Source organism: Ruditapes philippinarum, unplaced genomic scaffold (assembly GCF_026571515.1).
Source record: "Ruditapes philippinarum isolate M1 unplaced genomic scaffold, ASM2657151v2 ctg133_1_1_1_1, whole genome shotgun sequence".
Taxonomy (NCBI): domain Eukaryota; kingdom Metazoa; phylum Mollusca; class Bivalvia; order Venerida; family Veneridae; genus Ruditapes; species Ruditapes philippinarum.
In genome coordinates this window covers 221,288-237,386 of record NW_026864453.1, presented here as the reverse complement: position 1 = coordinate 237,386, position 16,099 = coordinate 221,288, and the positions used below count along the sequence as shown (strand labels likewise).

The 16,099-nt window shown below is 32.8% G+C and overlaps 1 protein-coding gene across 1 annotated transcript; it reads right to left on the bottom strand.

Moving 5' to 3' along the window:
- Positions 1–11,739: 11,739 nt before the first annotated feature.
- LOC132725638 (uncharacterized) lies at positions 11,740–15,349 on the bottom strand. Its single transcript, XM_060710813.1, has 2 exons — positions 15,017–15,349; positions 11,740–13,436 (listed from the first exon to the last, which is right to left on the bottom strand). The coding sequence occupies exons 1-2, from the start codon at positions 15,317–15,319 to the stop codon at positions 11,901–11,903; spliced, it is 1,839 nt and encodes a 612-aa protein (XP_060566796.1). The 5' UTR covers positions 15,320–15,349; the 3' UTR covers positions 11,740–11,900.
- Positions 15,350–16,099: the final 750 nt, after the last annotated feature.

Here is a 16,099-nt window from a genome sequence, read left to right as displayed (position 1 = left end):
AAACAACTTGCACTTTGTATCTAAAACATACCATGTAAATATTTGTATCTCTAAATTGACACTTACGACTTTCTAAAGAAGTGCATGGTAAACAATAGATTCTTTTGTTACCTACCTCGTGACATGTTTTTGGCAATTTTTGTATCATTTATTTCTTTAGACATACCTTATAGATAATAATATTGGACATTGGAAGGATTTTTCCATGATACCTTTAAGGAGCATTGCAGATTAATTGCAAAAAAAACACAAGAAACGCCATAAAAAGTATTAAGCATTTGTTATGAAATGTTGAACCGGATATATTTTGTAATTATATTTTATGTTTGATTTATACTGATAATACAAATTAATATATATTTTCAAAAAAGGATTGTTGAATATCAACAAAAAACTCCGAAAATCATTGAACGTTTGATTTATAATCTCAAAGCGGATGTATTTTTGTAACATTACTAATTGGTTGATTTACAAAGCGCATAAAATCAAAAATGTACTTTCAAAAGGTAATATATTTAACAAATAATTTTCTAAATCATCAATTAACACACAGCTTTCTAAAATATGAAATTATTGGTAAATAAACATAACAGACACGCTTATCAGAATGACTTCACGACATCTAGATATTGAGTTAGCAACGAACAAAAGCCAAATCAACCAACTGTATAGAGCAAAACAAAACAACATGAAAATAATTAACATTCAAAACACATATTTTGTGTGAAGTAAACGTTTTTCTAAAATTTTCAGTGCATACCAGAATAACATTGTTAAAACGTATTTTAACATAACGTCATAACATAATTAATCAAAATAAACAGATACAGAATTAAATATATTATCTTTGTTATTATTGTTGCTTTTATTAACTGACTTCTGTCATGCAATATGTATTTCTAGGTTATTTCTTTCTTTACAACAGAAATGAAAATGCTAATAACTTGGCAAGTGACAAGGACAAAGACGAATACAGTCATCATACTCATTGGTTTGGCATCTATTTCCTTGATGGAATAAAAGTAGCCAATAATAATACTTCCTTATTATTATAATCATTGTTTTTCCTATAAAATGTTCTGATTCTATACTTCGCACTAACACAGTAGAGGACATAAGGCTGTTTTCAATGTTTACTAATGGAGGAAGACCTCAGGTAATTATTTCAGGCATGAACGAGCACCTGAGTAGAACCACGGCCGTTCCGTAATCTAGCTGAATAGTTTTCTCACATTTAAGAATCCTGGCGGGATTCGAACATACAGCATGTGAATGGCAAGCAGTTTGAAGACGTTTGCCATAACCACTTGCGGCCACGGACGCCCCTTAATTCATACATTGCTAGTCTTAAGGATTTTTTTTTCAAAAGCGAAAAATTGCACCTAAATTGTAATGAGAATAAATGCGAAGACCTTTTCACCTTTTTTGACTCACAATTGCTAGTCACAAAGCGAAAAATGCACCTAAATTGTAATGAGAAAAACAACTGCGAAGACCTTTTCACCTTCATATGTACACACAGCATGCAGTCCGAGGTGATACGAGCATGTTAATATTCCACATTATAAATTCGGATTATTAACGCATAACTTGAGAACACTATTTTACATACCATTTAAAATATACGATACTCATAAGTAGCTTTCAAAAGGATGATTGATGATGACTTTGCGTTTATTAGCATAGAATTAGCCCCAGTCAGCAAATTTTAACAGAGTTGATGGAGAGCCAATATCACAGAATAAAAGCTTTGTTAAGCCTAAACTAGAGGGTGAGCCCGAAATGAAATATGTTTTTGCACATGGATAAAGATATCTACGATTTGTTGTAGAAATGGAAGCGCACCTTGTATCAATGGGAACCATTGACATTTAAATAAACTTAAACAACATCACAATATGACACTAACCTCTTCTTTGGTGCAATTACTGACTTTTATCAGATGGAAGCTCACGTCGAGCTGACAAATAAAATCTGTTGTGATTTGCATAAGCAACACAGCGTGTTTTTTTTTTACCTAACAGTAACGTCTTTATTAATGTTGCCACGACCTTTGATGTCATTTGGTGTCTTCAACCGCACATTTGACAGAATGATGTGTTTGTTTTAAAAGAATAAAAGTTACAGCATCAGCAAAAAACGATAGAAAAAGGGCGCAAGGATGCGTGAATTTCGCGACAGGCAAAAAAATAAGTTGGACAAGCAAAAGGAAGAACATAACTTGCTATAGTAATCAAAACAAATGGAAAAAGACGTAAAGTAACGCAGTGGAATGCTGGGGATTGAGGCGTTTTGTGAAGGTGGCCATTTTGATAATGATTATGAAGTATATGAAAAAAGTTGTCTTAGTGTCAAGAAATTATTTGTTGTTTTTTGTTGTTGTTTTTGTTTTATTTATTCATTTATTTATTTTTTGTTGTTGTTGTTGTTATTGGTTTTTTTATATAGCTCTTTAAAATACTAACAGCACTGAAATTTTAAGATATGTAATGTAGCCAGGAAAAAAAATTATATGACGTATAGTATACCTTACACAAAGAACCTTCTCAGTACAGGACAGAAATAGAATCGAAAATTTGACAATTGCAAGTAAAAAACCACCCGAACGCATTTTAAAAATGTAAGAATAAAATTAACTTTGAATGAAACAGAAATGCACAAGCCAATTGCAAGGGAGAACCACAGTAATTTCAATTTGCTCTTTAAACATATTGCTGGAAACATTGTTCATGAAATTGTTGTTTATCATGTAACGAAAAGTCGCATTTCTGAGATATCTTCATCTATGTGCATGAAAAAAAGAAGAATTTTACGTGTTAAAAATTGAGTACCGCTCAAGCCGGTGCTAGGGGGACGCGTAAAGTATGTTGCAATTTTTCATTATCCTCATGTACAGACTTATTCAAAACGAGTATACAAATTTTAATGGATTTTGTTCTGATTAATGCTTCCGAGGGATCACTTTTGTGTCCAGATTTTTGTACAAACATGTCTTCAAAACCTACAACGACTTTGGTATGTAACAAATCAAATGTCATTTAAGGTTACAAAAAAAAGCGTCCTAGGATATATTCACGTTGCGTTCAAGAGCTCAGTTTGTATCTATTTAATCTTACTATAAACTTTTCACAGCTGGGTTTTCAGATTTAAAACCCATGGACTGTTTAATCAAGTATTGTAAGATATGTAAAATTCCTTAACGGGTTTAAAATGTATCGGTGCAAATACAAATGTAATTAAATAGGCGTTTAACTCTTTGAAGGAAAATCAAGCCATTCAATTAACAGGTAAATGTGAAACTTACAATTTTAATAGCAAATGTCAAAGGGCATTAAGCCGGCTTGCACAAGGACAAGTAAATGTTATTGACCAACTGTAATGATGACGTAGAAAAGGGACAAACTAGTGCAGCAATAGCTTATCTGTGATTTCATGAACAATCTTTCCATACTGAGGGAGGAAGGGCGATTAATTGATAATGTTTTCAAAAAATTTGTCCAAACACTTTTTATTTTTTCCTGTTAAGTCACAGATAGTAGCAAAACATATTTTGAATACTTTACTCAGCTAATTTTTACAGTCTATCAATATTTCAAATTATAAATCTAATATCGCCTTTTTTTATAATACCACAACTTGTACTAAAATTTAACAACAAAATGTAAACAAAAGAGGTTCAGTGCGGTGTTGTGGCTTTACGTCTTTACGTTTAACCAGGAGATGACCAAGAATTCGTTGTTTTTTTGTTTGTTTTTTTCACCATTTGTAATAAAAGTGCAAGTTGGTCGTTATATTGTGCACGTTGCACGGGACTCGTTTCAAAGATCACGTGCCGAGTGCAAAATCATCAAAATCTAGAGATTTAAAAAGAAAGTAATAGCTGTCGCACAGATGTTTACACATTCGCGTGAGGTAAGTATTTAGAAGGATTTATACTTAACATAACATAGCAGTACAACAAAAGATATACAAAGATACAATTGTATGTTTAATGACGAGAGATAATTTAAATGTCCTCTATAAATATAGGTTCACAATGTCAAGATATCCACCTGAACAAATGGAAAAGTAAACAAGACAAAACTCGGTGAGAAAATAAAAAATGAATGTTGAAATAAGGTCGAATGAAAAAAAAAAACACGAGAACTCCATGAAAGAATGGTCTCAGATCCTGGTTGATTTATACTAATTTATTTCATTTCGAATGTGTTAGAAGCTTTAGGCTTTTTGAATCCGTTCCTGGTACTAGAAATGAGTCTAACGTTTCTTGCTGGACAGCAATCCTTAGTCCGACTCATTAACCACTCGGCCACCCTTACAGTTCACATATATGTGTACTGGGTGTATATATAAAATACATATGTTGACAAGACGGTGGATTTTGTTATGAAGCAAATCTTTTTTGTTTCTATTAGTCAGATAACGAAATGTTTAGACGGTGTGCATAGTGTCTGAAAGGGGTGAAAATACCCAAATTGTGGCTGGATACGTTGCTTTTCAACGTTTGGTTTTCTATGATAGTGGTGTTATTGTTTTGTCCGTGTTTTTTCTTCTCTTGAAAAAGATTCCGTGGTGGTATGGTAATTGTTTTTTCTATGTTTGTTTCTTCTTTCTTAACGTTTCATATTGGCGCAAAAGCCTGGCTCGTGTTTTTTGTTTTCAGTTTTGGTATATAAAACCTTTTAATTCTACAAAGTGGCTTGCAGGCAAACATTCAAATCACGGCGTAATTATTCTCAAACTAATTTGAAACTTCATTTAAATGCCTTGTCCCATTATAGCCATTTAAATTTGTATTTATTTTTTACCGATCAACTCCTTCTTCGGTCTAATAAAATCTTATCAGGTGTTTACATCAATAAAAGGCCGCTTTCCGGCAGTTTCCAAAGTTGGACTTTGTATCATATACATATAGTGTAAATATTTGTATCTCTAAATTGACACTTATTGAGGTATTAAGACATGCGGAATAACAAATAGTTCCTTTTATCGCTACCTCACACTGTGCTGTTTAGTATAATGTATCAATTTATTTCTTCGTTCTTATCTAATTTGTCGTTTGTTTTTTGGTGTGCGTGTTTTTTTTGGTCAAATACTTCTCTTTTTCCATGCCAATTGGCTGTCTCTTAATATGTGTGTTTGTATTATATAACCCACAGATGAGTACAAAAAATATATGAAAATGATTAAACAATGCGATCAGATGTCATGGAATTCAAATGGCTATTTTAGAGTAACTTCCCTTGATCAGATCACGTGCCGCAAGCGTTTCAATGTCTCAAAAATGATAATTTTTAATTAATATAGATCTTAAAGTAATTTTTCATTGTCATATCTTTTTATCTACTTTTCACGTAACAAGAGTTGAATATTCGTAGTATTTGACATTTTCTGAATGGTAACTTTAAACGAACTATTTTTATTTAAATTAAAATTGAAATAATGAATGTTCCTTACGTCAAACTATGCTGTTTGCATAAAAGAATATTATAAAACACTTTTTCTTGTTACGTAAAGGTGTCAGTTGGTGAAGCTTTAATATTCATATATCCTTCTTTTTATACTTTATATTTTTGATAGGCAATCAGTCAAAAAATATTGCGGAGGATGATTTTGAGTACTACATACCACCGTCAACTTCCTTTAAGGCACTTTATGCCCCAGAAATGCTTTTATTTCTATTTCTAATTTCGGTTTACTTTTATAATTGCCAAAAAGTTACTCATTTGCTAGTTAATTACCTGAATCATCTTTAAAGATCTTCTAGTGCTTATTACAGTACAGTTATAGTGATTAAGTATTTTTTTTCTAAGTGTAATACTACTTTGTTTCCCTTTAGCGACATTTTTGACAAATTATTTCACATTTAGCGCTACTTTCTTCAGGCAACATTTGCCTAACATGCTCTAAAACCATTATTCAAACGTTATAAAATTTATGTTGCACTTTGTAAAGTAGTACCAATTTATTCATTTCTCTGTCATAATGTGCCTTTAATGTAATACATAGTAATTCCTTGATGTGTGTCAGAATTTAGTTTAATATTACCTTTAGAAACTTATGACCAAACTGCGGATATGCGAGTACAATGTATATGTACATTTTTTGTGCTACAATGACTATAAGTTCAACCTTTGTCGTGCGAAATACCTTAAATAGACTTGTCCATCTATCAATTTGGATAAACCATTCATTTTTATTGAACGTTTCAAAATGTACTGACTGAATTGCGCATTTTATATTTCTACGATCTTGACCTTAAAACAGACCTTCAACGGCTGAGTTAAATGCGCTCTTAGTCAAATCATCTGCCATTGGCCAATTTCAAATACGTATTTATCAAACAGTCATTCAAATGATCGCGCTTCAATATGGCCTCAGATAGCTGGTATCAAATCAGAATTCTTATGACATCCCTGATGCAAGGAAAACGTGAACTGACATTCGTCAAATTGACCGAAGTACAAGGCAAGGAATTCAAGATTCCTTTGCCATTGTTACATGTATTTTTGAAAGAAACGCCGATATACTTTCGACATTGGCCATAACCTTTGTCCTAAATGTAATAGCAGTGTCTTTTATTTTTGTCCTGAAATCAATGGCAGCTTATCATGTCAGCCTTCATATATTTTTTTGTCTTGAAAGGAATGTCATCCTAGTCATTTACCTTTATATACTCAAAAACAAATAAAGAAACAAAAAGCAAAAAAAAAAAAAAAAAAAAAAAAAAAAAAAAAAAAAAAACGTGACGTCATATAAACTTTTTTATCAGACCATTCAAATTACAGGTTTTCAACCAGTTTTATGGCAACAGTTAAACAAATAATCATATCAGATAAATTGACCACTTCACGCGCATCAAAGTACCGCACAAACAGTTACCAAATTCACACATCTGGATGAAATACCTGGCTCGGATACTTGACAGAATTAGGACAAACATGGAACAAGTTCTAACGCTGCCGGTACACCGGGATGATACAACAAAAACAATGTCAAGTGTTTGGGTAGATATGAAAATTGGTATGTACAAATATTTACGCACAGAATCCATCATAGTAAAACCAGGTGCGGTTAAGTCGGGTCACAAGTGGCGCATGTCCTCCGATCGGCTCATATACTATAGCGAGATGTCTACAGTCAGTGAAATCCATTCAACATCTTTGTCAAAGAACCTAAAAGTTAAAGTTCAACGTTATTTGTCTAAGGACGCAGAAAAAAACATTTTTTTTCAACAAATAAATCAACAAAGGCCATCCGCAGAGCATTGGGTGAACTTTTTTTACAAAGTTTGTCATAGACCTTACAATCCAAACTACTTCACATACATGTATATCAACCTAAAATTCAATTGCGTTTGTCAAAGATTTAGAGGGAGCAGCATTCGTGTACTACATCATTTCAAGAGTCCTAACTCTTTATTCAATTTTTTAGTCACGTTACAAGGCAATTAAACAAATTCCAAGGTAGCGTCTGTGGCCGAGTGATTAAGGTCGTTGACTTCAAACCATCGCTGAGGGTTCGATTTCCGAAAGGGACTTCGGATTCTTTCTTGTGAGGAAGCTATCCAGCTAGCTTGTGGAACGTTTGGTGGCTCTACTCAGGTGGAGGAAGACTTCAGGTGCCCCTTTATGCATTAATTTAAGCACGAGCGGGCACTTACAAAGAACCACTGACTCTCTATAAGCAAGCTAGATACAGGTGGACTTTGATTATACCAATACGACATTTGGTCGCAGCTTTTTGCCAAAAAAATAAAAGTTCATAAACTTCTTATACGACTCCGTATGATGAAACACCATTCAATCGAGGAAAATTCAGTGGTAGTCAACCTCAAACTTTTCAATTCCGGGTCCGCCCATTGAAAAGACGCGACGCTACCCAAACATACTTCCGGTGCCCAGAAACTAACGGAATATACTTAAAAATACACTCGTTTATAAACTTTAAAAACATCTGAAAATGTCAGCAACCCCAAACATTAAAATTTCAAATCACCATTGTCGTCTGGCTACACAGAAATGTCTATTTTCTACCTACTAGTATTTTCAAACTGTAAACTTTGATCTTGAACTTGTCAAAATTATGCAGGTAAACAAACGAATAAATCTACATAAATTTGGCTCAATTATCATTTATTGATACCTTTTATATTCCAAAACAGTAATACTTTAAAGAATTAATTAACTATTAAATGTAAACAGTGACAATGATTTGCATATGCCACCAGTAAAATAAACAGTTAGTAAAGAAAATACATGTAGTTAGTTTGAAAATTCAAAGCAGTCAGTTACAAAAATTCAGCAGTGTCAACGACAAGTAGGAATTTGATAGTAGCTATGTACATTGTTCCAATGGCCAGGGCATTAATTTTACACTCTGTTAAAATATTTGCCAACTTAAAAAAAATCAATCAAGGCCCTATATAAAACATTTCTTAAAGGTACATCTACCTGTTCATTCTATCATAGATGCAAACACGAAAATAATTTCAAAATATCTTATTTTATGTATTATGAAAATGGGTCCGAGCATTTACAATTGCCCAAACCATCACTCTCTCTCTCTCTTCATGCGATACATTTTCGCATTTTCTCTAACATCTTTGCTAAGAAAATGACAAGAAAAACAAAAAGGTCTTTAACTTTTATTAGCACTTATAAGATTAACAGTTATGATAGAAAAATATGACAGTAAATGGCTTATTCATCTAGATAAATGTAGAATCGTTGACCCTTAACCTCCTGAATTTGTATTATGAAAATATGACCTGCTTTTAATTGAATTTTGAACAGTCCATTCACAGTACAAGGGATCAGTGGATTTCAATTTCAAAATACAATTTGAATCATTAAAAGTATAGAGCCTGGTCAGACTGTGAGGGATTGCAGGCCGGTCTGGTACGGAATTGCAGTCTGGCCTGGTACGGAATTACAGGCAGGCCTGGCTCTATAATGTATGGCAAAGGCTAGTCACTTCCGGTTTCAGCAAGTTATGGGTTGTAAACGTTTAAAATCCACTTAAGACAAAAAATAAACTATATCTAAAATAGACATTTATTATAAATAAAATATAGGAATGTAAGAAAAATTATACAAAATCTCTCATTTAAATATGACACAGCAATAAATAGAGAATTATGTTAAAGTAATTCTTGAAGTATAAAGCTATATACATGTATAATGAAATATTTCATAAAATTAAAGCAGCATTCCTCCAGATTAATGCTAATTTTTATATAAAAGTAAACTATTTTGAAGTGAACAAACTTGCAGTCCAGGTGTATAACAAAAAAGAGATTAAAATATGCAAAAATAGCCTTACTGCGTTAGAAATGCAGTAGAAATATTGTGATGAATACTGCATAATCAATTATAAATTACACATAAAATGTTAATTATGACTTGTATCTTAAATCTTTTTACTTCTTTAACTCTTAGGACATTTTTTCTCAAAGTTTATTTCCTTAATATAGTTCGGCTCATCTGGAGGCATGCAGCTTTATGAAACAGTAAAATCATATTGTTCCAGCCATAAAAAAGAGTCATATCATAGAATATAATGTCACTGTTATTCTACAACAAGAGCTGTCCGTAAGACAGCGCGCTCGACTTTTTTATTGCTTGCCAATAAAAAAGTTTTTGCAGTAAAAGGCAATACAAGAATCTCTGTATTTTGTGAACTAGTTGTTTGATACCCTTGAATATTACAGCAATGTTTATATGACATAATTTATGGTAAAGTGAACAAGTGGATAGGAATGAATTTTTTTAGATTTTTTAAGTTTTTTAGTGCTTGCCTATAATACAAAACATTGACAGTTAAGGGCCATAATTCAAATAAAATCTTTGACAGAATTACCTTCTCCTGGACATGTTTGGGAATCATGATTGTAAACAAGTATTCCAACTTTCAAATTAATATCTCAAACAGTTCAGTCAAAAAGTGGACTGGTACTAAAAACTTAACCAAGATTCTAAGTCGATAAAAGGCCTTAATTTTTAAAACAAATCCTTGACAGAGTTACCTTCTCTTGCGTACAGATGGGGGTAATGATGTGAAATAGCATTAAAAGTTTCAAAGCAATATCTCAAAGGGTTAAGGCAATAAGTGGATTTTACCCATATTCAATGTATTTTCTAAGTCAAAAAGGGGCATAATTCTGTCAAAAACCTTGACAGAGTTATGTCCTCTTGTCTGTTGATGAAAGTCGTGATGGTAAACAAGTATGGTCAGTTTCAAAGCAATACCTCCAATGGTTTTGAAATAAAGTGAGGTGGTACAAAAAACTTAACCAAGCTCAATACACTTTCTAAGTCAAAAAAGGGCCATAATTCTGTCAAAAACCTTGACAGAGTTATGTACTCTTGTCTGTAGATGGAGGTTATGATGGTGAACAAGTATGGTAAGTTTCAAAGCCATACTTGTAATACTTCTGAAATAAAGTGGGGTGGTACGAAAAACTTAACCAAGGTGTGACGCCAACGCCAACGCCGACGCCGACGCCGACGCCGGGGCGAGTAGGATAGCTCCCCTTTTCATAGAAAAGTCGAGCTAAAAATTCATATTGTACGTAAATAGAATAGAATAAAGTGAAATTATGCTGCTATTTCAAGAAGGATTCTAACCATTTGACAAAGATTTCGCGCATGCGCCATTCGCTCTCAATGACATATACAAACATCTTTCTTCCATTCAGGTACCTTAGAACTTTTTTTTTCAAAATTAAAACAATTATTTTGTAAACTAAGGTGATCAGATATATAGCTTTATACACTTTAAGGATATTTCTACAAAAAGTCTTAACAAAGAGTTTCTCTAATAATTTACATAATTATATAAACAGTTTTAGTAATAAGGAGATAGGATAGAAAGTTTCATAACAAAAAGGGTCATTGATTATGCGATCATTTTCGAAATATTTTCCAATACATTCTTTTACAAACAATATTTTCATGATAAAACAGTTACATATCCCAAATTTGTTTCTTTGTTATAGACAACAAAATGCAGCTTTATACACTTTATCATCTTTTTCATCCATAAAACTCAATATATCTAAAAATCTAGTAAGAAAGTAAGAAAACAACATTTTAATAGAATTATAAAACATGCATAATTAAATACTAATATAATATCACATTATTTGGAATGCTTTCAGTCAATTGTTTGTATTACAGACTAGAGCGTTAAAATATATTCAATGATGTGGTCATTCACAAATAACATTTTCAACTATATTATCACTTTTGATGATTCTCCTAAAGAAAACATCTAAACAACTTTAACATTCTCTAGCACACTTATAAAAACGTTGAATATTTCGGAACAGTTTTGTATAGCACTATAATAGTATTACATGTATTCCTTTGTCTTTACATTTGTTGTCATAACAAAAACCAAGAACAGTCACCAAGAATCCAAGTCCAGGCCCGCCCTGATTTTGTTACCGCTATAATTGTTATTTGTAATATTGTCCTCCTTAACACACCATACTGTCAGCGACTGGTTCCATGTTGCATTTATATCATTCATATCACCATCATTCATATCAGCAACAAGAAAGAGACGTTATCATCTTTGAAAATGTTATTAGTAACTGTTATAATTACAAACAAGTATTATAGCACACAATCACCTCAGTACCAAGAGGATACTTCCAATCTTAACCATTAACTTTGCTTCAATATACGTTAACAATCATTCATCTTCAGACAACAACAACAAAAAGTTTAGGTCTTTAATTACAGTAACTAAATGCAGTGATCTTCGCAATATCATTTTATTTTCGTCCGTCTTTATCAGTTAAATGATCCGATTAAGGCACTGATAGTCATTTGACTTATGATCACAGAAATATAACGAAAGCAAGGAAAGAAATAATCAACAAATTCAGATTTCTAATTTTCAAACTGAATGTTAAACTGGGCTGCGAGCTCGGCAATTTTATCTTCTTGTCCGGTCATTGCGTAATATTCCAACAATCGTTCAGCCTCTTTAATCTGACTGTGCTTCTCATCCATCTGCTTTTTCTGCTTATCAACTTTTTTCATCTTCCTCTTATAGGCCAGTGCTAACTCTTCAGTAACTACTTCTTCAACGCGTATCATTTCCTTCTTCAACCGTTCAATCTTATCATGAATATTTGCCAAAGCTTTGTTTTTCCTTTCATTTAACGATATGCATTTACGGCGTTGCAATTCTCGGATGAACTCAGACGCGAGTGAATAGAAATTCACCTCAAAACCATCAGGATCTCTTTCAGCTTTACTTGTTTCTTTATCATTTTTTATACATTCTGAGGCTTTATCTGCAATTGTGTTTTCAGATGTGGTATCAGGATTTGACTTATCGTCGTTTACTATGTCTTGTGATGTTTGTGAAATAGGTGTATCAATATCTTTTGTGGTTTCTTCTTTTGTTGGAAATTCAAAGTCAGAATCATCGTCAGTTTGGTTCCAATCAAGTCTTCTTGTGGCACACTGCTTGTTATCAAAGATGAGTTTTAGCTTATGTCCAAGAGCATTATAAACCTCGTTCCGTATTGTTTCTGTTGATACATTAAATATGGTACGAGGCTCTTCAGTTTCAGTTTCAGTGTCACAATTCTCTTCCTTGTCAGTATTTCCCTGATGAACCATTGCACTGTCGTCTGCTTCCTTGTCGGTGCTTGACTTATCCTTATTATCATCTGTATCAATGTTACTAGCGGTTTTAGAATCTTTTTCCTCTACATGTTCATTACGTTCAGCTGTCTTTACAGTTTGTGCATTGCGTAATCTTTGGTGTACAGTAGCCATTACATCATCAGGAATGTTGTACTTTGCCATGAGGTTTTCAATGAGAGAATATATGGATTGGCCAATCTGATTCAATTTACCTCGTATTATTTCCCTCTTCTCTTCAATTGCAGTGACATTTTCATCACTAACAAGTTGGTCTCCCTGGTTTTCTGTTGTGTTTTGTAGTTCATCATTATGCAAGTTATTTGAAATATCTTTTGACTCTTCTGCATTGTTATCTTCATGTTTCTCACTTCCTTTATCAAGTTGTCCATCTGATAGGCATGTACTCTCTGGCGAAGTTCCTGTTTCATTTTCTTCCTTTTTTTCTTTATTTGCTTTGCTATCAATATGTTGCTTCTTGTCATTCATAATCAGAGTTTTATGAATCTCTAATAAAGTTTTGGTTGCATTCATCGCTTGAACCTCAGCCAGACCAGCAATGGATGCATCTTCTTTTTGACAATCCTCTATCCTCTCCTTGTCTTCTTCAGATGCTAGTTTAGCCTTTTTTGCAATGTCAAACAAATGCACAGCAATTTTTTCAACGTTGAAGGTGTACTCGGTTAGGAATAAAGACATTCGCTGATAGTCATCCTCTGCGAAGTAGGGATCAGAAAGATTTGCACTAAGGTCTTCTTGTTCTTTTACCACCTAAAATGATAGAGTATGGTCATCAGATTTTTCTGGCAACATACAAATATAAAATACCTAAAATTGGATTGTAATTGATTGACAGAAAATGAAACAAATCCTTCAACATACAGCTCTGAAGCTAGTTATATTACTGCACGTTGGTAGGGTCGATTTTCATTGGATAATCGTGAGGTTTATATAGCCTTTATACACTGATGCTGTAAACTTATGGCATGTTTTCATTTTTTCACAAATAGAGGAATTGTACTACATTAATAATTGCTATAAAGATTTCTGGCGGGTTAAATATGGCTTTGTATAAATTGTTGTTTGCAATATAACCCTCGCCAAGCGGCTTGGCTTATATAAACATTCAACCGTTTATACATGGCTGGCCATATCTCATAGAAAAAAAGTTTTATAACTATTTATTTACAACATAATAGGCAACAGAAGTAAAAGATGGTTCAGGTAATTGATCAATGAGTAACTTTACAGGGCATCAAAAAGAGAAAAGATTTTTTGACAAATAAAAGTAACATAATAAGCCTTGAAGATCAAGTAAAGTTTCCATTGACATTTACATAAACAGGGTACTGGTGTCATTTCCACCTTAAGAATTTCTTTATCAGCATTTTTGAGGCATCATTCTACGGGACAATAAAGGGTACAAAGGGGGATATTTTCTATATTTTACTAAAAGAATAAATATATTAGGTCTAACACTACATCCATGTACATGTGTACTAGTATTTAAATTTGATGTATGTTTAAAGATTAAACTGGTGCTAATCTGGGATTATTAAATGTTACTTTTAATATATTTACATGTCAATATGAAATAAAATTCATGAAAGGATAGTTTAATATGTTGATTTGTGGTAACCTGATGTTACTACATTTGTATTATAAAGAATAGTAAATGTAATCTGTGGTTTTGAAATGAAAGAAAACGTAAATAGATAAAAAGAAGTAAATTCATTGTGCATTTGTAAGCGTTCTGATCATTTAACCCTTTAGTAAAATATCTTTTTCTCTCTTTTGTCTCGAAAGAGGGTCAAATCATCATCCCTTAAGAGTACGAGATTTTTGGCAGGTGCTTGTTTTACGTAAGGTTAATTAGATAGCACTCAATAATAACTGTAAACCAATACACCCACCCCCACCATGCCTGCTGGGAAGTCTTAGCTAGTTATACTGTGTAATGAATGATCCCGTCTCTAGAAGTTTACACTATTCGATATCCCCTTACATTATGCGGTGTTATAAAGTTTTAATGTAACTACAGTCATTAGTGTACATGATCAGATAACCATGACATCTGTCTACTGACCTAGATAAACATTACCAAGCCAATAAAACAGGCCATCAAATGAATGTTGTTTTTAGACATACATACGCAAGATTACGAGAGAAAACTGCAGTATCATATGGGACATGTGTCAAATATTTATAAAGCAGAATAGTGGCTTTATTACAGCGATTAATATACTCGTAATAGACTAATTTCACTTCCTGCTTCCTATATACAGACAATGATCTTTGTACTTTGGTATGTGACAGTGTATTGACAAGATTCATATAATCCGATCACTTACCGTTATAAACCGATTCATCATAAGATTTCCAATCCATTCTTGAGGCTTTAAGCCGCCTACACTCTCCTCCAAGACTGTGTCCGTCTGTCCACATCGCTCGCACCGTAGAACTATCGTACCTGACTTCTGTTCCCCGCAATATGGGTGTAAACACGCCTTGCAAAACATTGAAATGTCGCCGGATCTGTCGGCAGATTCGTCGGTGTTTTCATCGTCGTCGTCTCCCATGAAAGCGCGCATAAAACCGCTCACATCAATAGTAGTTTCTGTTTCGTTCTCGTCGTGATTTCCCGAGGTCGCCATATTGTTTACTTAAGTATTGATTTAGTCAAGGGGAGTTACTCTTAATTACTTTATACATGGGATTTTCACAACAGACGTACTTTATAGAGACGACTGCATTAATCATTATTAAAACTTCTGTTTGTTATTTTAAAAAATAATTTAAAATATGTTTGTTATTTTAACAACCCGCTGAGGTTTAAAAAGTTGCTTACTTTAAACACGGCTTTAATTAGCCGTGCTATATTGATTTCATCGCATCCGCATTTGAAATATATTTGCAGAACGCTATGATTATTTATGAAATTTATATTATATCAGTTAGCTGAATCATCTTTTACAATTACTTTAACGTATGAACTGGTTCGATGTGCGTAAGGCGTTTTTTTCGGGCTTTTTTTTCAACAATTTGCATTGAACTCGAAATGAATTTGTACAAATTACAATTAATTATATATGTTTATGTACATATAAGACCATTACTTACATACACATTTTTATAAAAGAAAACAACTGCAACAAATACAACAATAAAATATTCTTTATTTAGTAAAAGTGCATTTATTTAGGTGCGCTATTGTGCAAGGGTACTTTATCCGTGTTTCAGGATAAATGAAAATAATCTACTTATTAATTTGCATTCTTTTATAAACAATTGTTTAATTATTGATAGAAAACAATAGTGAAAAATACAATTTGAAGGCGAGGCCCCCACTCATGTCACTATATATTCTGAATGTTTCATTTTTTGATTGCTTGTAACAGCGAATGACTGTTTCGTCATTTTAAGTAGATGTTAAA